Below are 27337 nucleotides of genomic sequence, written 5' to 3'. Positions count from 1 at the left end.
TATCTTAGAAGAAAGATTAAGGAAAGGCAAACCTACGTTTCTAGCATTTGTAGACTTAGAGAAAGCTTTTGACAATGTTGACTGGAATACTCTCTTTCAAATTCTAATGGTGGCAGGGGTAAAATACAGGGAGCGAAAGGCTATTTACAATTTGTACAGAAACCAGATGGCAGTTATAAGAGTCGAGGGACATGAAAGGGAAGCAGTGGTTGGGAAGGGAGTAAGACAGGGTTTTAGCCTCTCCCCGATGTTGTTCAATCTGTATATTGAGCAAGCAGTAAAGGAAACAAAAGAAAAATTCGGAGTAGGTATTAAAATTCATGGAGAAGAAATAAAAACTTTGAGGTTCACCGATGACATTGTAATTCTGTCAGAGACAGCAAAGAGCAGTTGAAGGGAATGGACAGTGTCTTGAAAGGAGGATATAAGATGAACATCAACAAAAGCAAAACAAGGATAATGGAATGTAGTCTAATTAAGTCGGGTGATGCTGAGGGAATTAGATTAGGAAATGAGGCACTTAAAGTAGTAAAGGAGTTTTGCTATTTGGGGAGCAAAATAACTGATGATGGTCGAAGTAGAGAGGATATAAAATGTAGGCTGGCAATGGCAAGGAAAGCGTTTCTGAGGAAGAGAAATTTGTTAACATCCAGTATTGATTTAAGTGTCAGGAAGTCATTTCTGAAAGTATTTGTATGGAGTGTAGCCATTTATGGAAGTGAAACGTGGCCGATAAATAGTTTAGACAAGAAGAAAATAGACGCTTTCGAAATGTGGTGCTATAGAAGAATGCTGAAGATAAGGTGGGTAGATCACATAACTAATGAGGAAGTATTGAATAGGATTGGGGAGAAGAGAAGTTTGTGGCACAACTTGACCAGAAGAAGGGATCGGTTGGTAGGACATGTTCTGAGGCATCAAGGGATCACCAATTTAGTATTGGAGGGCAGCATGGAGGGTAAAAATCGTAGAGGGAGACCAAGAGATGAATACACTAAGCAGATTCGGAAGGATGTAGGCTGCAGTAGGTACTGGGAGATGAAAAAGCTTGCACAGGATAGAGTAGCATGGAGAGCTGCATCAAACCAGTCTCAGGACTGAAGACCACAACAACAACAGTGTAATCAATGCAGCCAAAAGATACGGCCATGTACACCACACATTTTGATACTCAGAAACTCATTCATTAACACTTTTTGATGTAGAGTCACGAAATTTGGCAAAAAGAAACGTCTCACAGTAAACATAAAGGAAAAAAAATTAAAAAATGTTAAATTGTAATTAACTACATGGAAAAATAATTTGTCATTTGTTAATTGACTTCAAGCTTTAAATTAAAACATACTCAAAAGTCTTTGAATCCCTGGAACCAATATTTTGCCAATATCCTAGTATAAACGTTGATAATAGGCAAAAAAAGCATCAAGATCCTCGTTTCCTGGAATGGATGAACTGTCTACACACTTAAAAATGTTTGTAAAGGAGGCTCAGTGTGCAAGTCCTACTTGCATATGGCCAGATTGTTACTTAAGGTGCAGGCAGAATCAGCTGCTCACCCTCTTTCATTCCATCAAATATATCCCCCCCCACCCCCTATTAATTTAGTATAGCAGTAAATAATATACAGGGTAGAAAGTTCTAAGCTCTTATGTGAGCATACTGATGAAATTTAAACTTGAAAAAAACTGATGTATGTAGAGCTGCTAAAGTTTCTTGAATTTCAACCTTCACAAAACTTTCTCTCACTTACATGCTTAACACGATACATTTAACACATTAACTGATTTGTAAAATAACCAGAAGCTTGAAGCTATTTTATACAGGGGAGTTCAATCTTTAAAGAATCAGGGTTTACTGATTACTTACTACCTACATTCACATGATGACTCTGCAATTCACAATGAAGTGTCTGGCAGAGGAGTCATCGAACCACCTTCGACTATTTCTCTACTGTTCCACACACTGACAGTGTGTGGGAAAAATGAACACTTAAATCTTCCTGTGTGACCTCTTATTTCTGTTTTTTATTATTATGATATTTTCTCCATGTTGGGCAACAACAAAATGTTTTCATACTGTAGGGAGAAAGTTGGTGATTGTAATTTTATGAGAAGATACTGCAGCAATGAAGAATGCCCTTGTTTCAATGTCTGCCACCCAAATTTGCATACCATATCCATGGCATTCTCTCCCAATTCCCAATAATACAAAACAAGCTGCCCCTCTTTGCACTTTTTTGATGTCCTCTGTCAATCCTATCTGTGAAGCTCCCACATCGCACAGCAATATTCCAGAAGAGGACGAACAAGCAGTGCAAGCAGCCTCTTTAATAGACTTGTTGCATTTTATAAGTGTGTTGCCAATAAATCACAGTCTTTGGTTTGCTTCCCCCACAACATTATCTATGTGATCATTCCATTTTAAGTTATTCGTAACAGTAATCCTAAAATTTTTAATAGAGAATTCTAGAACAGAAATAAATCTGCAAATGGCAAGCCCATAGGCTTGATATTTATTTCAAATAGGCATTTTATGTTTGTTCAGTTGACATTTCATGTCATAATATTTATCTAATGGAACACACACAACTAACTGTTAAGTATAATGCCATTTTAAAACAGCAATCTCTAATGTTCTATCATTTGACAATGTATAAATATTTTTAATAAGAAAAAGAGATTTCCGATGTGGCAAGATATTCTACTTTTCAAGTGGAAATATCCTTACTTCCTCTCTTAGGGAGGTTTTTAAATTTATTCTAGACGAAGACCATTACCAATGTCCAGTATTGTTTATTTGGCAATTCAGACGCTCTGTGTACTCCTCCATCACCTATTATATGCTCTGTAGTGACCCATAATCTTTGTGGAAACATCATCTGTTAGTTTGTACAAGTGGTATGCTGACTTACAATCTAATGTTATCAAGGGCTATGGTCATTACAAGAAATAAAAGGCTAACAATATAAAATATTTCTCTGTATGTGGTAAAAATTTCTAGTATTACAAAAACAACAGTACAAACAATAGAAACAAGACAAAGTACATAAATTGATATGATTGTCAAATGCATTATATGGTAAGTAATATTCTCTGAAAAACCTCTATTCATTTCAACAATACTAATGGTAAAGAATGCTCCTAATTCCTCAAAGGAAGACCAAATGTACATGTTTATGCATTACTCTCACATTTCACGGTAAATGTCAAAAGAGGATAAATGTGTGTATTTTCAGTTTTAGAGGATACGAAATAAATTTTCCATTTATAATATTTGCAGAAATAAACTGTATAAGATACAGTACAATTACAAATGTATGAGATTCTACAGTGATTAGCACCATGTTTTCTCACTGAAAATTATGGCCAGGAAAGTGTCTTCAAATTTTATCATTATCAGAATAGTTACACACATGGAATGTTAAACTTGTTTCACAACCTAATACAATACTGTGTGTTTCTAAATACAGCTTTAACGATAGTTCATGACCTACAACTTGCATAAGGCACTCAAGATCCTCCTAACTCATACACATGCACATTGTCACTGTCGTCACTATTATCATATTTTACTTTCAGTAAAATATCAAAATTCTACTGCTACACACTCCCTTGCTGCTTATTATTTAGGTACATATTTTTTGACTTTAGTCTACATTTTACGAACAATTTGTAGGAATGAGACAGTGGCAGATGATGTACTCTGTAAGTAACAAATGGCTCTCCCAGATTAACCTTCCTCCCCAAACCTCAAACATACAAGTCAAGAAATATAGACTGACTCCCTTCTATACAAGCACACGCAGGCGCACGCACACACAACTTGAGAAATCTAAAACTGCACAGAGATTTCACTTGCTTAGTACAAATTATTTCATCTTATGGATAAAAGTAAGTGTTCTGGCATTCCTTATTATCACAATTTTAAGCTCAGGAAATGAGGACAAAGATGTAGTAGGGAATATGTTGGAAAAAAGAAAAACATACAAAAACGAAAGAGGTCCAATTTGTAGTTGTGGTCTAGTATTTTTGTCACCTGTTATTCTCCTGGTTGTAATTAGTAACAAGCAATTAATAATTTTAAAGTACCTCACATTACTGTTAGTAAAATAACTTATTAATCAATGATGAGCGATGTCTAATGCTCTTTAGAAGAAATGATAATTACAAAACAATGACTAACAGCACGAATGCAATTCTGATGCATTTCACAAAAGTTTGGAATTAGATTTGAGGACGATCTGTACGTTAAAAATTCTATCACCAATGCGAGATTTACTGATGGTCTGACTCTTAAGTAGCAGCACAAATTCTTGATAGTTCTCTGTGCATCACGAGATAAATACACATTATTTCCAGCAACTGCGCAACACACTTTTAACAAAGTTTACTATGCAACTGGACAGTCTCCATTCAATATAAGACAAACATTTTACTGTACAAAGAATGTCACATATGTATTAAAAACATCAGGTGCTACCATTTTGGGCTGATCGCTTTAAAAGCCCATTGCTGGTAAGTGTTGTTAGGGTCACAAGGCAGAAGAGTCAAGTGCCCAGTCTGTGGGTGAAGAGCTGCACACTTTTTATGTACTCGATGCAACAGTGTTCGTGTTTCCTGAAACAAACGTAGCTAGTTACATATACTTCCATGCCTTGAATGAAATTAAATTTATGCAACAAGAGGGAAAAAAAAAAAAAAAATCATGGCAATGGAAAGGCAAAGGTGGAAAAGAAAAGAAAACAGAAGGAGTAAAGGAAACATTTCAAAGTACTGCTGAGGACATGCACCAATAATAGGCACGTAAACAACACTGCGAGGGGGATAACCCCACTTACAAACGGCTATATGCCGTGGCCGACCACATTGTACCAGCATTGTAGAATGAGTAAGGTGAGGGAGGTGTCAGTGGAGTGAGTGAGGGGAGAAAGGTTGTGACGAGTACATGGAGGAGCTGCACTGTTTTGTGTGTGTGTGTGTGTGTGTGTGTGTGTGTGTGTGTGTGTTTTCTGTACAAGTTAACTCTTAAAGGAGGACGGTTGTCCAAATAAGTACGACCATTTCCAATTTCATTTATATTCCAACTGATGGCTCAGAACAGTACTTTGTAGTACAGAAAATCATAATACTTAAAACAGCAGTGGTTGGCCTACAACATATGAGTAATTTTCTTTATCCTTGCTTTAAACAATGTCATATTGTCTATGAAAAACACAGGCATATCTCAGGAAGCTGGATCATGAACATACCACTAGGGTAGGAGGAAAATCCAAATCTTACTGTTGTCATCTTGGGAGGGATCTGCGATTTAACGGAAATAGGGTGATATCATGGATTCTCATTGCTAGTTTCAGATCAAGTGCGTGAATCAAATATAATATAAATGGATTCCAAGACTGGAGTAATTATGGAGGGTAATTGAAGCCCCAGCAGATGGAAAGTGTTCCAGCGGCAAAGATTGTGGCCTCAAGCCACAAAAGATAAATTGCGCTGCTCAGTTCCCATTATTAAATCGTGTTTGCAATATAATGGCAGGTTTGCTGGGGCAGCCACTGCAGTGAAAGAAAATCTACAGTAAATATGAAAGTTCCTGCTGAAGTGTGTGTGTCTGCAGGTTTTTTTTTTTTCCCAGGGATTAACAAACCTGCTGCTGAGTATGTAATCTTCTGCACACAGTTTTAGGAAAACTACCTAGTGATAACAAAAATATATAAAAATTCTTTGTCTTTAGGTCTCACTGAATAGCTTAATAATGAACTGGCACTCTCTTCATTATTTTTCATAGTTGGACACACTACTTTATATGTAGGGGGACCACAGCTGAAATATTCCACGATTTGAATACACAAGACTGTTGCGACTGTTAGAATTCTTTATCAGAGAACACGACCGGTTTTGCAAATTAAATTTGCATCTCCAGGTGCTGAAGAGTCAAAATGTGAAAGATTCCATTTAAACTTGGTAAAGCCATTCCCATCATTTATATCCAGGTATTTAAAATTTCTGACTCACGAATGTGCGAGAGTCTATGATAAAATGTATTGAGGGCTAATGCCTCCCCCAACCTCCATTGTATACAGCCTGGGGAAGAAGCATTTGCTGTTGCTGGTGTCTAGTGGTTAGTTGGCACCAGCAACAGCAACTGGCAAGTTCAGGTAATGATGATAGAGGTGGATAACGATCAAGCAAAGAGACCACAAAGGCTCAATAATACTGAGGTCTGGTGGCTGGCAGCCAGAGGTGGTTCAGTAATTCATCCTCATGCTCACAAAACCAGTCTGAATGATGCAAGCTGCGTGACTTGCAGAGTAGCCACGGGGCTCATGGAATGCAATGCCATGGCTGCCCGAGTCATCACCAGACTCCCACTGTGTTTCACTCTCGGGGAGTAAAATCGGCCAGAAATTGGAAATAGTGTGAAACAAGACTCGTCTGACCAAATGACTTACTGTATTCAGTATAAATCTTCGATGTGGTGCCTCTTGAGACACCAAACACTTGAGCTCCCTTGATTACAGAAGCGTCCACCATATGAACACAGACAATTTTCCCACGTTCAAATTCACTTAGCTCTGACATAATGCACTCACAACTACACAGAACACAGTTCTGACCACAACTGACACTGAAACATGTTGAGGACACTACACAGGTGCCATTCATTATCAAATAAAACAGCGCAACCTGCAGGCTCGCCTAGCACCTGCATTTATGTTTAAGTGTGCATTTCTCATGGTGCTTCCATATTTTTCTCCAAACCCTGTATCTGCCACATGCACTTTGTAATTAATGTAGTTTTGCTTCAATTATGCATATGCAGCACCAGAAAGTGAAATGGCTGTCTCTCTCGGCAACTGACGTAACTTAAGACAGTAATATTTATCTAACAATATTATGAAAAGGAAAGTTGCTAATCACAAATGCACATGCACACACAAAATTGCAGTCTCAGGCAACTGAAACTACTGAGGTTTCAGTTGCCCGAGTCTGCACGCGCGCGCTCATGTGTGTGTGTGTGTGTGTGTGTGTGTGTGTGTGTGTGTGTGTGTGTGCGTGTGCACGCTCGCGCGTAACACTTTGTGATAGTCGTTTTGTTGTGCCTATTTGCACTCAGCATCTTCTCTATATGGTGAGTAGCAACTTTCCTTTTCATAATATTGTTACATTCTATCCTGGATTTTCGACTGTTTAATATTTATCTAACTATTTCCTTAAATATAGATGTATAGAAACTGATCCTCATGTGTACATAATTGTTATCTTGTCTACAACCTAGCTGTTACTCCATCAACTGGAAAGGAGGGAGGAGAGATAATGGCCACTCAATGCTGAAACTAGCAACAAAATGCCGAGTGGAATATTACACAGACACTTTAATGTGACAGGAGATGTGCCTCGAGCATATGCAGATAAGCTATTACCAAATGCATTGTATATTCTGACTTGCTTTCGGTTCTGCACTTCTTATTGTTGTTTTGTTTTCTTATTTTGAAATGAGTGAAGAAACTAATCTCACTCCTTCTCAGGAACCAGAAGGGTTCAGCAATATCTATGACCATGTGTACTGCTTTTGCCAGAGTATAGAATACAGTTGAAGACTGCCAGCCCTGCAAGATAGAGTGATACATAGGAGGCTGTATGTTTCTAGAGCCATCATTTAAAGCCGGTTCTTGAAACTTTGTTAACAGACTTTTTTGGGGATAGCTTACACATATTTTCAAGAGTCTTCCTGTTCAGTTCCTTCACTCTGTGACTCCCTCCCACAGATCAAACAAATATGTGACCATTCTTGCTGCCTTGTGTGTATACTTCAATGTCACCTGTCAGTTCTACTCGGTACAGGTCCCACACAATTGAGCAATATTCTACAACCGGTCGCTGCAAGTGATTTGTAAGCAATCTCCTTTGTAGACTGACTGCACTTCCCCAGTGTTCTACCAATAAACAGAAGTCTACCTCCTGCTTTACCCAAAACTGAGCCTATGTGATCATTCCGTTTCGTATCCATACAAAGTGTTACACCCAGGTATCTTATAAGAGTTGGCCCATTCAAAGTGTGACTCACTGGTAAAGTGCACAATTTGACATTTCTGAACATTTGAAGCAAGTTGCCAATCTTTGTACCACTTTGAAATCTTATCAAGATCTGACTAAATATTTATGCAGCCCCTTTCAGACAGTGCTTCATTGCAGATAACTGCATCGTCTGCAAACAGTCTGAGGTTACTGTTAATGTTGTGTGCAAGGTCATTAATATACATCTTGAAAACATGAACAACAAGGGTCCCAACATGCTACCCTGGGACACCCCCAAAGTTATTTCTACATCTTAAGATGATTCTCCATCCTAGCTAACATGCTGCATCCTCCTTACCAAAAAGTCATCAATCCAGTCACACATTTCACTTGGTACCCTTATGATCATATTTTTGACAATAAGAGTAGGTGTCGTACAGAGTCAAATGCTTTTCGGAAATACTGCATTTATCCGACTGCCTTGATCCACTGCATTTACCTGACTGCCTTGATCCAAAGGTTCCAGTACTTATACCCAAGAAAAGAGCGAGTTGGATTTCATATGATCAGTGTTTTGGGAATCCATGCTGGTTGGCACCGAGGAAATCACTGTGTCAAGATACCTCATTTAAGTGTATATACTCACTCTGTCATACTGCCATGGACCGTCCACAGTGCCTAATCGACAGAAGACAAGTTTAAGGCCTTGTGAATCTGCCTCTATGCAACGTTCTCCCACACCCAGCTGGCCTTTGGTGTTCAGCCTCATTAACTGCAAGAGAAAGAAGACAGATAACTCAAAGCTATTTTGCACCAGTTTTGCTGGACACACACACACACACACACACACACACACACACACACACACACACACAAAACTGTTTCTTGCATTTAAGTTAAAGTTAATAAGACAGTACATTCCTTTATGATGCCATGACAGCGGCTCATCAGACTGCACAAGATGAATGTCACATTTATGTATGTTCATTTTGTAAGTTGCTAATTGCTTAGTAGCTAGCAATTAGAGAAAATATCCTTTAAATGCTCCAAAGGATCAAAGTAACAGTTCACCACCGATTTCCCAAGATTATTCAGTTCTATTGATATGCCATACCACATGCCAAGAATCTTCACTCTGAAAAATAATCCGTTTCATTGCTCCTTGCTCTAACTGCACTGCTGGATACACATGAATGCATTCATGTATGGCAACAAACAAAGGCAGACCTGTCAGGGGCTACATTTCATTTAATGCAAACAACTCCAACACAAGAATATCATTGGCCTCAACAGTGCCCTGCTGACTTGTGGGACACATTGCTTCAAAGGGTTTTTATAAGATTTCTATCCTATCACTGCCAATGTGTACCATGACTCACTAGCACAGGTCTGTTTTTCATGCTCCATCATCCAATGGTGGTGGTCCAGAATCAATGCTAATTTTTATGATACGTGACATTTAGTAAAGAGAGAGAAATGTATGGGGCAGGTGCTTCTCCATCCCAGTAATGAGGTAGTAGTTATGGTCAATGTATCTGGTCACCATTTGTTGTTGTCCAGCATTGAACTGGTGAATTATTAACTGCAAATGTGACCTGTCTACAGGTTGTTACAATCTGAGTCAATGGGCACTACTGACATCAATACAGTGTTGTCCACAATAATTGATACTGACATCCAGTTTCTTGCAAACTGATAGGGCTCAAAGTGCGCCACAGACATGGTGGCATGTTAAAAGCCACCTCCAAATAGTGTGTGTCAAGTGTCACAAACCTACAACTTGACTACCATCAAATAAATTGGTACTGTGTGTTTGTTTATTCCGCACTCTACTGTGACTTTCACTGTGGCAACAGATGCACACCCGCTCCAAAACACAGCAGCTATCTCTAATGCAATTGTTGAAGAAATGTATTTAGTGATTACATACAAGCACAATTACCAATGACTGGCACAGAAAACATCTTGCAAAAACACACTTGGGATGCAATGATTAAGTCCTGCCTCTTCTAAATAATATCTATGTCTGGTGTCACTGATTGAAAGCACATTCTTGGAAGAAACCATATGATTAACCAAGTTGTTCAAAACAGTGTGTGCTTGTGTTATGAGTTGTCTATATGTGGTGTCCATGAATTATTTTGTTTTGTTTTGCTTTAGGGTGCAAAAAACAAATGGGGTCATATGCGCCCGAGTCAAAACTAGAGAACACGAACAAAGAGTGGAGTTAAATGATTATGCGTCTGTTCCTATCGACAGAATAGGAGACAGCTAAAAACAGGCACTTGGAAAGAGCGCTAAAGAAACACCATACAGTAATGAAGGTCCAAAACTAAAAATTAAATGGCCTTCACCGTATTGCTGTGGCGGATAAAAAGTAAAACGCGGTTGACAGCCCGCACGTCATTCACTAAAATGGCTGATAAATCAGGCAGCAAACCCAAGCTTGATAATAAACAGTTAAAAATAGGGCACACCGGCAGGAAGTGGTGGACAGTTAAAATTTCTGCACAATGTGAACAAAGTGGTGGGGTAGCGCCACTGAGCAAATGACGATGGCTAAAAAGGCAGTGCTCAATATGCAGCAGAGTTAAATTAATCTCCTCTCGGTGGGAGGGCCAAGAGGAGGTTGTCCAAGGTGCTGGGAGAGGCTTAATAAGCTTAAGCTTATTCCCACTAAAGGAGGACCATTGGCAATGCCAAAGAGACACCACCATGTGACAGATGGCAATGCAGAGATCGTTGGAGGGAATACAGCTACTCATGGGCTGAGGTATGAGAATTGCAGCCTCATCAGCAGCATCATTTCCTGGCAGACCGACATGACCAGGGACCCACAGAAACACGACACTGGCTCCACCAACATTGAGCAAGTGAGAGGGTCTCCTGGACCCACTGCAATAAGGGATAGGTGGTGTACAGCGCACATAGACTGTCAAGGGCACTGAGTGAGTCTGATTGGAAAGGCTGTGTCGCTGGACGTACTCCGTGGCCTGATACAAGGTGAAGAGCTCAGGTGTAAATACTGAGGAGTGTGCTGGAAGCCGATATCGAAAGAGACAGGTGCCAATGACAAAGGCACATCGACCCCACGGTCAGTCAGAGATCCATCAGTGTATACAAAGGTACTATCGCGAAGTTCCATGCAAAGGTCGTGAAACTGGAGGCGATAGACCGAGGCTGGAGTAGTGTCCTTAGGAAGTGAATGAAGGCCAAGGTTAACATGGGCCATTTCACAAAGCCAAGGCAGTGAAGGGTTCACACCCACTGGGAAAGTTGCAGGTAGTGTGAAGTTAAGCCACCATAGTAAGTGGAGAAAGCGAATTCCAGGAAGTAACAGAGAAGAGGGCCGAGCATCATATCAGCGATCAAAGGAATCACCAAAGAAGGTATGACGGTGGGACAGTGGTAGTTCAGCAGCTTCAGCATACAAATTCTCAACCGGGCTGGTGTAAAAGGCGCCCATGGCCAAACGGATGCCATGATGGTGGATAGTGTTGGAAAAGTGTAAAAGGGATGGGTATGCAGACGCATAAACAAAGCACCCATAGTCGAGTTTTGAATGGACAAGGGACTGGTACAAATGGAGCAGGGTGGTTCAATCGGCACCCCAGGAAGTACCAGTGAGGACACGTATGAGATTGAGGGACCGCATACTGTGGGCTGCCAGTAAGACACATGAGAGGACCAAGAGTGTTTCCTATTGAGTAGGAGCCTCAGAAAAGTCAATGAATGGAAGGGCAGCAGGCCCAAGACGTAGAGATGATGGGAGAAACCATTTGGGCACTGCCAGAAATTCATACAGTTTTGTCAGTGGAAAAGCAAAAGCCATTGTTGATGCTCCAAGAGTAAAGATGATCGAGACAGTGCTGAAAACGCTGCTCAGTGAAACAGGTCTGTGGAGAACTGCAATAGATGGCAAAATTGTTAACAAAAAGAGAGCCGCAGATGCCCGGTGGGAGACAGGCCATTATAGGGCTAATGGCAATAGCAAAGAGGTCGGCGCTCAGGATAGAACCCTGAGGCATACCATTTTCCTGGATAAAGGTGTCCGACAAGGCAGAACCCACACACATCCTGAAAACTCGGCCTTGTAAAAATGCCCGAATAAGACACGGCAGGCGCCCATGGAAGCCCCACGTGTAAAGAGTATGGAGGATACCAGTTCTCCAGCAGCTGTCATAGGCCTTCTCCAAATCAAAGAAAACACAGCCACAGTCTGGGATTTCCACAGAAAACCATTCATGACATCGGTGGAGAAAGTAATGAGATGGTCAGCTGCAGAACGCCACGCATTTGTTAGTAAATGACAAGACTCGAGCCACCACACCAGCCTGACACAAATCGTACGTTCCATCACCTCGCAAACGCAGCTGTTAAGAGAGATGGGCCAGTAGCTAGAAGGAAGGTTTTTGTCCCTACCGGGCTTAGGTATGTGTATGACGGTGGCTTCACGCCAGCATCCAGGAAACGTGCCCTCCGCCCAGATGCAGTTGTAAGTGTTAAGCAGAAAGGGCTTGCCCGCAAGAAAAAGGTGCTGCAACATCTGAATGTGGATGGCATCTGGCCCTGGGGCAGAGGATTGGGATGAACTGAGAGCATGATCTAGCTCCCTCATAGTAAAGGTGGCATTGTAACACTCATAATGCAAAGAATAGAAGGACATCGCCCGAGCCTCCTCCACTCGTTTCTGATGGAGGAAGGCAGAGTGATAGTGGGAAGAGCTCGAAACTTCTGCAAAATGGTGACCCAAGGTACTGGAGATAGCAAGAGGATCCAAGATGACAGTCATTGACTGTCAGGCCAGAAACTGGGGAATGGATCATGGTGCCAGAGAGCCATCGGAGATTGGCCCACACGACAGAGGAAGGTGTGGAACTGTTAAAAGAACTAGTGAATGAAAGCCAGCTAGCTCTTTTGCTACCCTGAAGAACACGATGACACTTTGCACACATCTGTTTATAACAAATGCAGTTTGCCAGCGTAGGGTTGCCGTTAAAAACGTGGAGAGCTCGTCGACATGCGCGAATTGCATTGCAGCATGCCTCACTCCACCAAGGGACTGGTACACGACGTGGTAAAGAGGAAGTGCAAGGAATGGAACGTTCTACAGCAGTAAGGATAATGTTGATGAGATAGTCCACCTGGTCATCCCAACTGGGGAAATCTTGTTCTTCAAAGGTCACCAGGGAGGAATAAAGCTGCCAGTCAGCCTTAGTAAGCTGCCATTTGGGCATGCACGCAGGTGGGGTAGGAGTCAACAAACGGATGGCACACAGGAAATGGTCACTAAAGACTCAAAGACAATGGGTAAGCTGGGCAGTGCAAAAGCATAGGTCCAAATGGGAATAGGTGTGTGAAAAGTCAGAAAGGAAAGTGGGTGCTCCAGTGTTAAGGCAGAAGAGGCAAGTTGGTTAAGGTGGTCAGCCAAGAGGGCACCTGACAGGTCCTGGGAGAACCCAAAAGGGGATTATGCGCATTAAAGTCACCGAGTAGCAAAAATGGGGGAGGCAGCTGCCCAATAAGCTGAAGGAAGTCTGCCTTGGTGACATCGAATGATGGAGGTACATAAATGGTACAAAGAGAAAAAAGCAGGCGGAGAAGGAAAAGGCGAACTGCAACAGCTTGAAGACGGGTAGTCAGGGAAATGGGTTGACTATGAAGGTCATCCTGTATGAGCAACAGACGCCCCCACGAGATGGAATGCCGACCTCTGGGGGAAGGTCAAAACCAATCAGTAAGTAATTTGGAAGCTCAAAGCGGTCTTGAGGGCGCAATTTTGTTTCCTGAAGGCAGAGTACAAGGGGATGCTGCAATGCTAAATGCAGCTGTAAACCTCTTTGTGGAACCGAAGGCCGCGAACGTTCCATCAGAGGACAGTCACGAGGAGGAAGAGATGTAGGGGGTGTCAACTCGGTAGCCGCTGAGTGACAGCCGGTATGGAGTTGCTACCACAGGGCAAAGAGGCAGGAGGATTCTGCTCCATGGGGTGCAGGAGGATTCTGCTCCATGGGGTCCACAGAAGCATCGGCTTGCTTGTGCGATCGGTCTGTGGAGTCCAATGCTGAAAAAACGGTTGGTAACCAGAACAGAACTATACGTGCCAGACGGAAGAACACAGGGTTTAGGAGCTACTAGGTAAGGCACCTTTTCCTTTACCCAAATCTCTTGGACAGCCCGCTCATCTAGGTACACAGGACAATCCCGAGAGGAGGTAGTGTGACCGCCATTGCAGTTGATACAGCGGGGAGGAGGAGGAGGAGGAGGCGGAAAATCGCTCGTGTGCATCCCTGTCACAGGTTACACATTTGGCTGGGTGTCGACAAGACGTTCTAGTGTGATTGAACTAATGACTCTGGTAGCAGCGCATCAGGTTCAGAATGAACGGCCAGACTGTGATGATTTCATAGCCTGCTTTAACCTTGGACAGCAGCACCACTCTATCAAAGGTGAGGAAAAGAGTGCGGGTGAGCACTAAGGAAGAATCTACCTTTCCAATACACAATGGATGGCAATGACACCCTGATCGGAGACTTAAGACTATTTTGGCTTCAAGTTAGACCGTAGAGCAGCCCGGTCCAAATTACACCACAGGAAGAATTCAAAGTACGATGGGCCTCGATACAAACAGGGTAGCCGTGGAGAAGCGAGGCAGCGTGTGGGGATCAGAAGCTGTCCCCCAAAGTAAAGTGCCATTCCGTAAATGAGAGCAGGATTTCACAGGGCCAGCAATTGTATCAACACCTTTCTGAATATTAAACAGTTTGACCATGGGGAAGGACTGACCGTCTTCAGTAGGTGAGACCACAAGCAACTGTGGTGCAGCAGGAAGGGTAGACGTTGAATGGGGAGATGATTGACTCATCGCGAGAAAATCCCCCCCGATTGCCAGCGTCCCCGATGACGCGCTCCTTCCAAATGGGGGCTCCCTTCACAATGGGGCGCACACACCTTAGGTGATTGCTCACACCTCAGGTTGCACCTCCCAAACATCTGACAGAGGGACTAATCGGCAATTTGGGAAGGTTGCAGCTCAGGCAATCAGCCCTTCCTGGGCCTGGCCTGTACCGGGGAGGTACGTGGGAACCCGACCTGTCGACCCGGGGCTGGGAATTACGTGTTACCCAGTCACCTGTTATGTGTGAGACGCACAGGCCGGCCTTCAGGAGCGCACAGGGAGGAAGAAGAAAAAAAAAAGAGGATCCTCAAACGCAAAAGCAGAGGAACGAGAGGAGAAGGGAAAAAAAGAAAGTAAAAGGAAACCGAAAACAAAAGTGAGATCGTCCGTACGACAGCAACAGAATGCAGAACATTCCCAAGAATTTCCCAGAAAAGTTCCCCAAGGGAGGAGAAAAAGAATAACAAGAGTATAGACATGCAGCACGGAAGAGGAAAATGCTGCAAAGGCTGGGGCCTCATGGTAGCCAAGCATGAAACTGCCAAAGAGTGGCGAGCCCCCTGGGGGCGGCCATGAATGAAAGTAGTCTTTGAAGAAAGTGTTACTCTATTAACTATGCAGTTAAAAAACTGCATCAGGTTGTGTTATTTTGAGTTGTGAACGCCTTATCACATTTGTAACTCTGTAAAATAGCAACCGTTTCAGATGAGTGTAGAGAGCCGCCATCAATTTTTAACACCTACCACTGGAATATGAGGTAATTAATCACTTGGCTACAGTTTAAGTACTGTACATGAAATCTAGAGACTGCTCCATTTTACTTTAATGTAATACTGTTACAACTGTAGGTGTTATACACACAAAGTCAGTGGTAGCTGACAATACGGTCTGCAATGCACTGGTTGGGTACCAATTTGATACTATTTCTCCTCTTAGTGTATAAGCTGCTGCACTACTAGCACCTCGACCTAACTAAGATTCTAAGTTAGTTATCAGGGAAAAACATTAGATTTTTAGAAGCTCGGGTTACATCAGTGTCCCATAAAAAGCAATGCCGTAATTTTATTGCTATTTAGACTCCAACTTAAATTTGTACATATTAACCTAAAAGAATGTACGACGATCGTTACTGAACTAGTCAGTAAATTACCTGATTTGTCCCATAGCCATGACAAGGTGATACACCCATAAGACTAGGAGGTCCATGTCCCATGGTGTCCAGACACTGTTGTGTTGCCACATTGCGCATCTGGAAAATTAAGTAACACATTATGATTAGTTTAAATTCATAGAGAGACAGCTAGGTTGATCACTACTTAACTTTATGAGACAAAACTCTCTCTCTCTCTCTCTCTCTCTCTCTCTCTCTCTCTCTCTCTCTCTCTCTCTCTCACACACACACACACACACACACACACACACACACACACACACACACTTTCCCTATTTAGTACATAAAAGAATAAACATTGGAGGCATTGCAGGAAAAAGACAGGTTACTCAGAATGGAAGTCAACACAGACCCAACCTAGTTGTAGAGGAAAGCAGGCTAAGAGGATGGCTTCATAAACAATCAATAGATCACGATCGATTGGCAATGAGAAAGCATTCCTGACTTAACAGGCTTGCAAAAATGGTGTTTGATGATGAACACACAGTTTTCAACAGAAGGAGTAACTTTGCATAAATGAAATAAAGTGACAATTTCTGATACATCCTATCATACAAGTTCCCTTCTGCAGCTGAGCATTCTGCATGTCTGGCTACCACTGACAGAACCTGTAAGACAATAACTAAACCCATTATTTACATTTATTTGCCTTGTACTTGAAGTAATGAGTATGCTGTAATGTTGTAAGGGTGCACCCGCATACATGTATCAACTTGACAGGGCTTCCAGATTCTTCTGTTTAAGTTATGCATGTATGTTTCATGCTATTTTCAGAAGTCGGACTCAGAAGAATTTGAAATAAAAGCCTGAAAAACTGAAGTGCTTAGTCTTTCGTTATGAAATGAGTCTTTAATGTTTTGAATCTTATATTTTTCATCTAGTGTGTGTAAAATGCCACAAAAATGATTTCTGAGCTTAAAATGCGTTAAAAGAATGGTGTTGACAAAAACAATGTGATGTGAACTGGATGGTTTATTAATACATACAACTGCCAATGTGAAATCTCTTCTAGGTGCAAGCAAAAATGAGGCTTCGCAGGAGAGTTATTGCAAAAACTACGATATTGATGACTGTATGTACACTGGTCAATCCAAAAAATTTTGACACTGGATTAATAAACAAAATTAAGAACAGAGAATTTTTTTAACACTTCAGATTTTCTACATAGCCTCTCCCCAATTGAGTACAATGCACAACATGTGTGAAACTGTCAGAAAAGTTCTTGCGCCGTAACAGAAAGGTTTCACATGTTTCGGCAATGTAGTTTGTTTAAGGTTCGTTTCAATCTATTGAAACAGCACAAGGCAATTAAAATACAGGAACAGTAAATGTAAAAATTTGTAACTTTCTGTATGTAATGTATATCTTATTTATTTGAGCAGATAGTCTAGTACTTTTACAGCATGTTCAGGAGATGGTGGTAAAGATCATCTGTCAGCCCCGAGAGAACCACAGAGTGCTGGGTCCAGATACCACCATGCACCAGCTGACCGCTAGAAGAACAACTGACAGCTATATGTCGTTCTCTGACAAATCTTAAGGAATAATGGCGGAGCCATACTTTTATCAACAAAATGGTTCAGTTATGGTTTTATGCCCGAGGAAAGGCAGTTACTATCAAGGAGCGGTGAGTAACACTTAAGAGGAACTAAATTTGTGTGTAGAGGGTTGGACGGACCAGATATATAGTTGCAGTTTTTTTGCTAACTTGAGCTGATGTGGTTAGCTATCGATATTAATTAATCAGACAGTTGTATCAATTTATGGTGCAGGTGGGGAGTTTCCACAATTTTAGAAGTATGACAAAATGTGTGTATTGTGGTGAAAGATTGCAGCAATGGGTGTAGGGCTGGATATTAAAGACCGGAAATAATTTAAGTTTTCTGCATTCCTCAATTTAAATTAGAACTATTGATGTGCTTATTCTACAATTAGCTGAGTGGGGGTTGAAGTTCTGTACTTTTAACGAGGTTACGAGTTTCCCTCCCCCCCCCCCCCCTCCCCATGAACCATGGACCTTGCCGTTGGTGGGGAGGCTTGCGTGCCTCAGCGATACAGATAGCCGTACCGTAGGTGCAACCACAACGGAGGGGTATCTGTTGAGAGGCCAGACAAACGTGTGGTTCCTGAAGAGGGGCAGCAGCCTTTTCAGTAGTTGCAAGGGCAACAGTCTGGATGATTGACTGATCTGGCCTTGTAACAATAACCAAAACGGCCTTGCTGTGCTGGTACTGCGAACGGCTGAAAGCAAGGGGAAACTACAGCCGTAATTTTTCCCGAGGGCATGCATGCAGCTTTACTGTATGATTACATGATGATGGCGTCCTCTTGGGTAAAATATTCCGGAGGTAAAATAGTCCCCCATTCGGATCTCCGGGCGGGGACTACTCAAGAGGATGTCGTTATCAGGAGAAAGAAAACTGGCGTTCTACGGATCGGAGCGTGGAATGTCAGGTCCCTTAATAGGGCAGGTAGGTTAGAAAATTTAAAAAGGGAAATGGATAGGTTGAAGTTAGATATAGTGGGAATTAGTGAAGTTCGGTGGCAGGAGGAACAAGACTTCTGGTCAGGTGACTACAGGGTTATAAACACAAAATCAAATAGGGGTAATGCAGGAGTAGGTTTAATAATGAATAGGAAAATAGGAATGCGGGTAAGTTACTACAAACAGCATAGTGAACGCATTATTGTGGCCAAGATAGATACGAAGCCCACACCTACTACAGCAGTACAAGTTTATATGCCAACTAGCTCTGCAGATGACGAAGAAATTGAAGAAATGTATGATGAAATAAAAGAAATTATTCAGATTGTGAAGGGAGACGAAAATTTAATAGTCATGGGTGACTGGAATTCGAGTGTAGGAAAAGGGAGAGTAGGAAACATAGTAGGTGAATACGGATTGGGGACAGAAATGAAAGAGGAAGCCGTCTGGTAGAATTTTGCACAGAGCACAACATAATCATAACTAACACTTGGTTTAAGAATCATGAAAGAAGGTTGTATACATGGAAGAACCCTGGAGATACTAAAAGGTATCAGATAGATTATATAATGGTAAGACAGAGATTTAGGAACCAGGTTTTAAATTGTAAGACATTTCCAGGGGCAGATGTGGACTCTGACCACAATCTATTGGTTATGACCTGTAGATTAAAACTGAAGAAACTGCAAAAAGGTGGGAATTTAAGGAGATGGGACCTGGATAAACTAAAAGAACCAGAAGTTGTACAGAGATTCAGGGAGAGCATAAGGGAGCAATTGACAGGAATGGGGGAAATAAATACAGCAGAAGAAGAATGGGTAGCTTTGAGGGATGAAGTAGTGAAGGCAGCAGAGGATCAAGTAGGTAAAAAGACGAGGGCTAGTAGAAATCCTTGGGTAACAGAAGAAATATAGAATTTAATTGATGAAAGGAGAAAATATAAAAATGCAGTAAGTGAAACAGGCAAAAAGGAATACAAACGTCTCAAAAATGAGATCGACAGGAAGTGCAAAATGGCTAAGCAGGGATGGCTAGAGGACAAATGTAAGGATGTAGAGGCCTATCTCACTAGGGGTAAGATAGATACCGCCTACAGGAAAATTAAAGAGACCTTTGGAGATAAGAGAACGACTTGTATAAATATCAAGAGCTCAGATGGAAACCCAGTTCTAAGCAAAGAAGGGAAAGCAGAAAGGTGGAAGGAGTATATAGAGGGTCTATACAAGGGCGATGTACTTGAGGACAATATTATGGAAATGGAAGAGGATGTAGATGAAGATGAAATGGGAGATATGATACTGCGTGAAGAGTTTGACAGAGCACTGAAAGACCTGAGTCGAAACAAGGCCCCCGGAGTAGACAATATTCCATTGGAACTACTGACGGCCGTGGGAGAGCCAGTCCTGACAAAACTCTACCATCTGGTGAGCAAGATGTATGAAACAGGCGAAATACCCTCAGACTTCAAGAAGAATATAATAATTCCAATCCCAAAGAAAGCAGGTGTTGACAGATGCGAAAATTACCGAACTATCAGTTTAATAAGTCACAGCTGCAAAATACTAACACGAATTCTTTACAGACGAATGGAAAAACTAGTAGAAGCCAACCTCGGGGAAGATCAGTTTGGATTCCGTAGAAACACTGGAACACGTGAGGCAATACTGACCTTACAACTTATCTTAGAAGAAAGATTAAGGAAAGGCAAACCTACGTTTCTAGCATTTGTAGACTTAGAGAAAGCTTTTGACAACGTTAACTGGAATACTCTCTTTCAAATTCTGAAGGTGGCAGGGGTAAAATACAGGGAGCGAAAGGCTATTTACAATTTGTACAGAAACCAGATGGCAGTAATAAGAGTCGAGGGGCATGAAAGGGAAGCAGTGGTTGGGAAAGGAGTGAGACAGGGTTGTAGCCTCTCCCCGATGTTATTCAATCTGTATATTGAGCAAGCAGTAAAGGAAACAAAAGAAAAATTCGGAGTAGGTATTAAAATCCATGGAGAAGAAATAAAAAAACTTTGAGGTTCGCCGATGACATTGTAATTCTGTCAGAGACAGCAAAGAGCAGTTGAACGGAATGGACAGTGTCTTGAAAGGGGGATGTAAGATGAACATCAACAAAAGCAAAACGAGTATAATGGAATGTAGTCAAATTAAATCAGGTGATGCTGAGGGGATTAGATTAGGAAATGAGACACTTAAAGTAGTAAATGAGTTTTGCTATTTGGGGAGCAAAATAACTGATGATGGTCGAAGTAGAGAGGACATAAAATGTAGACTGGCAATGGCAAGGAAAGCGTTTCTGAAGAAGAGAAATTTGTTAACATCGAGTATAGATTTAAGTGTCAGAAAGTCGTTTCTGAAAGTATTTGTATGGAGTGTAGCTATGTATGGAAGTGAAACATGGACGATAACCAGTTTGGACAAGAAGAGAATAGAAGCTTTCGAAATGTGGTGCTACAGAAGAATGCTGAAGATAAGGTGGGTAGATCACGTAACTAATGAGGAGGTATTGAATAGGATTGGGGAGAAGAGAAGTTTGTGGCACAACTTGACTAGAAGAAGGGATCGGTTGGTAGGACATGTTTTGAGGCATCAAGGGATCACAAATTTAGCATTGGAGGGCAGCGTGGAGGGTAAAAATCGTAGAGGGAGACCAAGAGATCAATACACTAAGCAGATTCAGAAGGATGTAGGTTGCAGTAGGTACTGGGAGATGAAGAAGCTTGCACAGGATAGAGTAGCATGGAGAGCTGCATCAAACCAGTCTCAGGACTGAAGACCACAACAACAACAACAACAACAACAACAACAACAACGAGTTTTCTGAGGATTGTGAACCGTGAATCTAAGTAGTATTGTTTGATTTCAGCAATTAGACTGAAGCTATCTGAGTTGATGTACAGGTTATGGTGTATTTGTACCACACCTGTAAGTGTGGTGCTATGATTAATTGTAAGGATTTCAAGATAACCATATTTAAGCAAAATTCCACTGCATTATTCCTGTAGTCAACAGTGATGAGTGGCATTTTCAATTGAGGTTTTGTTAGTGGGATCACTGATCGCTCTAACACCTGCAGTGGCTGAGAACTTTGCAATTTGTGTTTCAAACTGAGTTAAAAAGTAGTGGCAGCACCTAGGATTTTCTTTTTTATTGCTTCATTTCATTTTGTTTGGGGATTCAATTTTGTTTCTCACTTGATTATTCGTGAACATTTGTCTCTGTACGCAGATAGTGCAGGGAAGGAAACAAACTTATTTTGTTTAAAAGTCAAAACCTACTCCCTGCGTTCTCATTTAGCCTGAAGTTACTAAATAATTACTATTTGAGAGGAATCATTCTTTATGACAGAAACAAGTGAGATCTTAAACTGTGGAATAATAACAAGTAGAAGAGAGCTGTCAAAGTCTGAGATTCTTAAATGACAAATGAACACAAGATTGGTAATCCACAGTATTTACGAGTTAAAGAATTTTTTACTTCAAGATCATTTTAATTAGGGCTATAGTTTGTGTTTGAAAGGATGTAAGAGAGTTATCTATTTTAAAGTACAGAAATTACGAAGGACTGGTTTATTTTTGTTCTAAAGTTGAAAGTTTACGAACATAGTTTTGTAACAAAGACACTGTTTATATTATCGAAGGGTGTTGCTGAAGTAAGAAAATAGACTGCTGCCTGTATCTGACAAAATTCATACTGTATCTGTCAATATTCATTCATTTGCACTTCCCCAGAACCTGAATTTCTGTGTAGTGAGAATTACCACTGCATTCATTATAAATACATTATAAATCATTATTCTTAAGACTATTTACATTTTTTTTCCCCCTTCAATTTCTTCTCTTATTGAGGCTGGGTTGTGTCTGCTAACAGGGCTAGTTACATGAAATTATAGGCGGCAATTTTGGCACAATGCATCCTTCTTTGGGACATTTGTTCATCTTACCCATCACATTGGCTAGACTATCGGCTATTTCATTGAAGTTGGGGTTTAAAAATGGTCACCAGACACCAAACTGCGCAAGAGAGAGAGAGAGAGAGAGAGAGAGAGAGAGAGAGAGAGAGAGAACCTGCACTAATCAACCCCCCCCCCCCCCCCCCCACCTCCTATTGAAACTCTGCTACAACTGAAGCCATGTGAGCAGGCACACGGCTCTGCAGCAAGAAGAAATCCCTCTCCTTCCATGGTTGTGAACATCCATTCTGCACTTTGCTGTTTTGTAATAGGTTTATACTGACAACACTAAGTCTTATCATCCATGCTGATTTTTGCCAAAAAAGAATTGTCTGAATTTTTCAATTGTACACATGTTTCTATTCTTAAAAACATTCTGTAGAATTTACTGACCACTTGGTTTAGAGATGTTCATTTCATCAGCAATATCTCTGTATAAGAGAGGACAGTCAGTTTTTGAAAGCTAATGAATTTTCTCAGTGATTCTGTTGGATGAACTTCAGGTGGGACACCCCCACCTCAAGAGATACCAGTCCTCCTGTAAAAAGTCTGAACCACTCAGACGCTCAAGCAAGACTTAAACAATTATCACTGTAATGCTTTCTCATGGACTCTAAATCATTGGCCTGTTGCTCTATCGTGATTCGTGGTAATAACACACTACACCCACACATCCACTACTTAATAATGCATGCTCACAACTGACTGGTCGAATTTACATACATTGCTTACTGTTCTAAGTTCAAGCTGACACTGTAGTTATTACACTGACATCACTTAGACACTACGACTAAAATCAGTCTCTCAACTTTTGGACACAGGGTATACGTAACATGGTCCAATATACCTATTTTTACATTGTTCCAGACTGCAAAATCATCTTTACAGGAGCACACTACAAAAATCATGCAATACAGGATAACTCCATTCAACTGTGAAGCACTGTGGAGTCTCTGTTATGGTTTGAATAATGATAACATTGCTTTCAATATGAATACACCGAATGCAAAAGTAAATTATAAGTTACAAGGTTTAAAAACTATATGAGCGAAAACGAGAATTTATAAGCCTAGACCATGATCAAATTCACTAACTTATCAAACATTCACTAGAACTCTTGTTACACACACATTTTATACACACCAGACTAGTTTCAACAGCAAGTTACACGTTACTAAGTTCAACTTTTTCTTCTACTGGTACGTCCATGACATAGTGCAAAATGGAATTGAAATTTTTTATTACCAAGTTACCAAATAAGAACAAAGTAGAATAGATTAAATTAGGAAAACTGCATATCAGGATGAGTACCGAGTGATTCTGAGCGAAATGTAAAAAACTGCGCTTGAATCACAATCACTGTGGGATGTCAGATTTAAGAACCTCAATTTTTATCATCTGGTACAACTTATGGAACACAGTTCCATGCATTTCTTGTACAGGGTGTCTCAAAAGTAAGTTTATATTTGATGTGTCAAAATAAAACAGAGTTTGAAGTCTGTCAACAAATTCAATATTTATTATAGAAAAATGACGTTTAGGAACTTATTTCTTAAAAATTGTGTAATTTAAATGGAATCCAACACACCTACAGCTCTCGTTTAAACAATAAACAAAATTTTGCATGACGGCCTGGCATGTAGACACTGGGATGGCTGCCACTTTGCTACAGATGTTTTCTTTAAACTGGTTCAGAAAAGTCTGATTATTGACATACAGTTTAGATTTGACATTTGTCCATAAGAAAAAATTGATGGGGTTCAAATATGGACTGCGTGGGTGCCAATTTATGTCTTGTTAGGGAAAATTTCACAAACTCTCAGTATAGCCACACTGGACGTACGTGCTGGGTTCTATCTTGTTGAAACAATGTTCTTTGGTTACAAGCTGGGAATTTTTGCAATTCAGGCACCAAAAGGTCTTTTAACATTGTCACATAACATTCCGAATGCACTATAACTGCTCGTCCTTAAAGTAAGGGCCCATTATTCCTCAAGCTGACATTCCAGTCCATACAGCAACTTTTAGTGAATAAAGGGGTTTGTCATGCTTCTGTTTATGATTTGTTGCACTCCAGTAGTTACAATTTTGCTTACTGAATTGACTGTTCAGGTGAAAACATGATGATGATAAATGAAAGGCACTCAAGTCTTATCATTAATGAACTGCAGCCTATGTCTGGCACCCTGCACCAAATGGATTTTGTAAGATTCCAGCGATGATCTATGCACATTTAAAGAATTTGCACACACATGAATTGAGAGGTTACGATTGTCACGAACAGACCAATTTACACTCTCCACGGATTTGCCCATTCTTGATGGCCACCATTGTCCAGATTTCAGTTCGGCCAGTGTTGAAATGGTCTCAAATATTTTGATCCATTTCCAAATACGGAGAACACTTTGAGCATCCCTTACATTACATTATGCAGTCCACAATCACTGAAAAATTTTCTCCATGCTAGTCATCAAAATCACTGTTTCTGTAAAATTCTCACGCAAAGAATGCGTGGTCTGCTTTTGAGAAATGCTCCATATCTACAGAATTCCTAAAGGCTAAGCAAGCAATGAAAATAACCCCCACTCTCCTCCGATTTGTTGCACATGTGCAGAGATTTCTTCAAATATAAACTTCCTTTTGTGACACTCAGTACTATCCAAATATGACTTCAAATATAAAAGATGTGAGAATGAAGAATAAGAAGGGAGAAAGAGAAAATATGAACAAGAAGAAGAAGAGGAGGAGGGTGACAAAAACGATGTATACCTTGGGTACGTATCAGACAGCTGATGCAAAGAAAACTGAATATAGCAAAGAAAGGGTAAACTTAAGGGCTTTGAAATATCTGAAATGAAAATAAAACAATGGAAAATCCAGTATGGAATAACAACAATATTATGAAGAAAAGGATAAATTTCTACTCATCATGTAATGGAGATGGTAGGTCATAGACAAGTACAACAAAAAGACTGCCAAACAAGTGAAAATCAAATTTATCATTATCAAAGCAAAACTCTCGACTACATAAGAGTACACCTTTCCTTGCTGTTACTTTCGATAGAAACACTATATCTAATCAATAGAAACACTATATCTAACATTTCTTTTGAAGTAAAAGATATTATGAGCAGTACAGCGCTTCACGAACATCACATTCATACTGTACCATCAACTATGACAAGTATTATGTTACTCCTATATTCTTAAATTTTCTCTTTACTCGTTGAAATTGTCCACAAACCACACTAATCCAAACCAGTTCATCTGTTTTACACTGTCCATATAGGGAGAAATGTTTGTGTAGAAAAAAATTTATGTGCATTTATCATCATCATACCATCTTTACCTTCACAAAAACGTAACACACAACAGAAGAATAAGATAAAACACAAGTTATGAAATGAAAGAGGAGTACAGAAAGTCTTATGTGTTGCTTACCTCTCCCCAATATAAATTAGGGGGCAATTCAGGATACTTCTCCAACACATCATAGGCAACATTTTCCATGAACCAGCTGAATGATTTGCAATTAAGCTTTTTCTTCAGTGCAAGCTGTTCAGTGACATCACCCATGTCCAAGAACCGAGCCAGTGGTTCTCTTGTATAAAAAAATTCTTTGTATCTGTCATCAAACCACGTCTCAATAACACGTTTGTAGTTCTGAAAATATATTAATGACAACTGTAAACTGGCATCCTTGGAGCATCTAATAAATTAGGAGTTTGTCACAAACAAATCAGATCAATTCAAACTAAACATACTTTACTGTGATAGTCCTTTACACCAGGTATTCCAGAGTACCTAAAGCACTCATGAGTTGTGCAATTACTCAAGAAAGGTAATGCAGAGAGTATCTAAAACTCCAGACCAGTTGCACTCACTGTTCACATTCTCTGAATAACTGAAGCAATCATGAAAACTAAACTAATGAGTTACATGAATAAGTACAACATTTTAACAAAACACAGATCAGTTACCGACCTGGGAATAATACAATACTGATCGTTACAGTGTTTGCAGAACTGCTACTTAAAGCTCCTAACAAGGATGTTTTGTGTTAAGAGGCATATTCTTAGACTTATCCAATGCTTTTGACACTGTTGACGGTAAAATACTACTACACAATGCTTGTCAAGAACTGACCTTCTCTTTAATAACTTTTTTACATTGTCTAAAATCACTGTGAGGCACAATTACAGCTAAACAGACATTGTATCCCACCATGTTTTGGTTGCAGGGAACTGCTATCGCATGGAAGTTTCATTGTATGGGAGAATAAAAAATGAAAACTATATGTAACAAAAATGTATCTCAACATTATCATGCTGTCCGATGATTAATCTGTCGGTCTGAAACCAGTAATGGCACTATTTATACAAATAAATAGCATTATAAAAAGGGGCAGTTGCTGTTATCTTCTCTGCAAGAATCAAACTACTACACAAGTCAAAATCACTATGTGTACGAGAAAATGCAAATGAGTGGTTCAGTCTTAAATGGAAAACAAGGTCTAAAAGTTAGAGAGAGTTCACTAGTGTGTAGATGGTATGTTTTATTGAAACAACTGCCAGACAAGAGAGATGTAAACACAGGTATTCCTCAGGTAGTGTATCAGGTTCAATCTTCTTATTAATGAACAGTAGAGCCTCATTTAACTGGACTAATTTTTGTCATAAGTCATTTGCATAATTGAAAACCTGGATAAATGTACGTATGAACAAAAGCAATTTTTGTATTATCTCAAGAAATATAACCTACTTTGCCCACGTATGGTTAACTTTCATATACATTGTCGTACTTTTATC

General features: G+C 40.4%; 1 protein-coding gene across 2 annotated transcripts in view; it reads right to left on the bottom strand.

Annotated features, from left to right (window-relative positions):
* Nucleotides 1-2963: 2963 nt before the first annotated feature.
* LOC124802397 (N-acetylgalactosaminyltransferase 7) overlaps nucleotides 2964-27337 on the bottom strand; it is an 80652-nt gene continuing 56278 nt past the window's right edge. For both annotated transcript variants that reach the window (XM_047263147.1, XM_047263148.1), the window contains 4 exons: nucleotides 25971-26192; nucleotides 16064-16162; nucleotides 8662-8787; nucleotides 2964-4616 (listed from right to left, as the gene is read on the bottom strand). In XM_047263147.1, the coding sequence (XP_047119103.1) occupies nucleotides 4476-4616; nucleotides 8662-8787; nucleotides 16064-16162; nucleotides 25971-26192 (588 nt within the window). In that variant the 3' untranslated portion in view covers nucleotides 2964-4475. The remainder of the gene's footprint in view (nucleotides 4617-8661; nucleotides 8788-16063; nucleotides 16163-25970; nucleotides 26193-27337) is intronic.

This window comes from Schistocerca piceifrons, chromosome 6 (assembly GCF_021461385.2).
Source record: "Schistocerca piceifrons isolate TAMUIC-IGC-003096 chromosome 6, iqSchPice1.1, whole genome shotgun sequence".
Lineage (NCBI taxonomy): Eukaryota > Metazoa > Arthropoda > Insecta > Orthoptera > Acrididae > Schistocerca > Schistocerca piceifrons.
The sequence above is the reverse complement of the archived record's forward strand: the minus strand, read 5'-3'. Positions and strand labels throughout refer to the sequence as shown.